The sequence below is a fragment of the Malus sylvestris genome, chromosome 2 (genome assembly GCF_916048215.2).
Source record: "Malus sylvestris chromosome 2, drMalSylv7.2, whole genome shotgun sequence".
NCBI classification, from domain to species: Eukaryota; Viridiplantae; Streptophyta; class Magnoliopsida; order Rosales; family Rosaceae; genus Malus; species Malus sylvestris.
This window is the reverse complement of record NC_062261.1, coordinates 29,202,729-29,205,394: the sequence shown is the minus strand read 5'-3', so window position 1 is coordinate 29,205,394 and position 2,666 is coordinate 29,202,729. Positions and strand designations below refer to the sequence as shown.

Sequence of the window (2,666 nt, the reverse complement as noted above, 5' to 3'; positions counted from 1 at the left end):
ATACCAACTGAATTGTTAAGTAGTTGGCATGGCTCCAAGTACAATTCGACCCATTACGTAGTTATGCATAATTGCTTTCTTATTTGGTAAGCATACGAATTATGATAACTTTTCTATTATTTTTTAGGGTTTACGATTGCTTTATTGTTTGTTAGTGATTCTTTTTGTATAAGAGGAAAGTCTGGCAAAATTATGTAATCTTCTTGACAAATATGTAGAGCTGTTATTGCAGATGGAACTTTACCACAGTGGTGGAAAACATTCAGGTCTATGCATCTTGGTGCAAATTCGATTCCCACCAATTCCTCTTCTCCCTAACAATTAACTTCTAACATGTTAACACTATCGCTCAACTAAAAAAAATAAACATGTAGAGCTGTTATTTATTTTCAATCAATAAACTAAAAATCAAAATTAGTATAATGGGGCTGTATTATATAATGAAAATTGTGGGTGTTTGGTTGTTTTTCAAGAATGGAGGTTGATTGGCCTTTTTGATCAATTTGCTTGTATGTTCAATTGCATGCCCACAAATTAGTTGATTTTGTTTCGTCTGTCATCTTTACGGTCAAAGTGAGTTGAACTGCTTTTCCACCCAAGTTAATTACTTGATTCCGTGGTCTGATAATAATCTACTTATATTAAAGGATAAACTAGTTTATTTTACAATCTAATCCTCTCAAAATCAAACTAATATCGAAGACACCAAGTTAGTCGATATGGTGACCGACAGATGAGTTAATGGATAAACTAGTATTCGGCAAAGCTACTCTAAGTACACCATCACATTAATCAATTGGATTTAAAAATTTAGGATAATAGTTTATTCCAACAGTGGTGTTCATAATCTATATCTTCTTTTTTTTTCTCTTTTTTTTTTTCAAAACAATTGCATGGCTTCTGACCAAAAAACAATTGCATGGCTAAAATTCCCAGGGAGTATAAGGTGTCGTATATTTTCCTCGTGGGCTGGTAATAATGTCAGGGAGATCAAATTTTTAAACTAAATTTGTAAATCAAATGATGTGATTATTGATGATTGGATTATTAGTTTTGATTAACATGTTTATTCTCTATTAGTGACACATCATTTGGTTTGCAAATTCGGTTTAAAATTTTAGTTTCCCTAGGGTTACGCTTTGCTCATTATGATTCGTAACTAACATTAAATAGGACCAACCATTATCTCTCAAGTGAAAATGTTTCTTAAGAAAGCACATGTAAAACACATTCACCACAAATTAATTCACTAAAAATACAATGGGAAACTCATGCACTCATTGTGGCATTCATATATCGGTCCAGCACAGAATTGGAGTGTGAAGGCATCTTATTGGCATGGTCCCATTTATCCAAGTATATCTGTATTCAACAGCAAGGAATTGCATGAGGACAAAAACAAGACACCACCCACATTACCACCACCGCCACACCCACCACCACCACCAATGGTACTAGAATGTTAATGTCAACAAAGTTGGGATAGTGCCATAGCTTTCTGATGCCTATATATAGAGACCTCACCTTAACCTTGTCTACTCACAAAGTATTTGGTTTCTCAAGTTATACTTCACCCACAAGTCTCAATCAACACATTACACTTATATTGTCACATTGATCTCAAGAACGATCTTAACCAATCCACATTACGTTTTTGAAGTTTGAGTATGGCCAGCACTAGGGTCATTGGTGCTGCGCTCTTGGTTTTGCTCCTTGTGGAGCTCTCCTTTGCTGCTAGATCACCAAAGGCCATTAGGGGTACCGGTGGTGGCGGTGGCGGCGGCGGAGGTGCTGGAGGGGGCAGTTCAACTTCTGGGTCGGGGTTTGGGCATGGTTTGGGACATGGGTATGGGAGTGGTTCAAGGTATGGTACTGAAGGCGGAGGCGGTGGAGGTGAAGGAGGGGGCGGTGGCGGTGGATATGGTGAAAAGGGTGGTTATGGGTCTGGATATGGGTCCGGTAGTGGCTCTGGTTATGGGTCTGGTGGTGGCAAAGGAAGAGGTGGAGGTGGAGGTGGAGGTGGAGGTGGAGGTGGGGGAGGTGGCGGTGGTGGTGGAGGCTCAAGTGGAGGAAGTGGGTCAGGTTATGGATCCGGTTATGGAAGTGGAAGTGGCTACGGTAGCGGAGGTGGTAAAGGTGGCGGTGGTGGCGGTGGCGAAGGAGGTGGCGGTGGTGGTGGAGGCGGCCATGGTGGTGGTAGTGGCTCTGGTTACGGGTCAGGTTATGGGTCCGGATATGGTAAAGGAGGTGGGGGTGATTCACCATGAACATGATCATATTAATTATATGAGTTATTCCATTGTTAAATAGCTTATCATCTTTGCCGTTCGTAACTAAAATAACATGTTCAGTTTCACCATCACTTGTGCATACGTGGTGGTGGATGTTGCATACGTGCATGTCACTCTTCGATATTGAACAGCACGGTATTACATAGTTACTCTTACCATATTATTAATAAAAAGCTCAATTTCTTTTAATAAACTCTATAGACCGGATTCTACTTATTTTGAATATTACTGTTGTTTAAGAATAATACTACATTTGGCCGGGTGAATAGGATGTCCTACTTCAATAGGCCTTCCTTTCTAACTCATTACGTCTCAAGTGAAAATATTATTTGTATTTAAACAAAAATCTCTAAAACATATGATATACAAGCAAAC

The 2,666-nt window shown here is 39.3% G+C and overlaps 1 protein-coding gene across 1 annotated transcript; it reads left to right on the top strand.

Moving 5' to 3' along the window:
• The first annotated feature begins 1,667 nt into the window (after positions 1-1,667).
• Positions 1,668-2,267, top strand: LOC126602862 (glycine-rich cell wall structural protein 2-like). The gene is made up of 2 exons (XM_050269700.1): positions 1,668-2,019; positions 2,083-2,267. The coding sequence occupies exons 1-2, from the start codon at positions 1,668-1,670 to the stop codon at positions 2,265-2,267; spliced, it is 537 nt and encodes a 178-aa protein (XP_050125657.1).
• Positions 2,268-2,666: the final 399 nt, after the last annotated feature.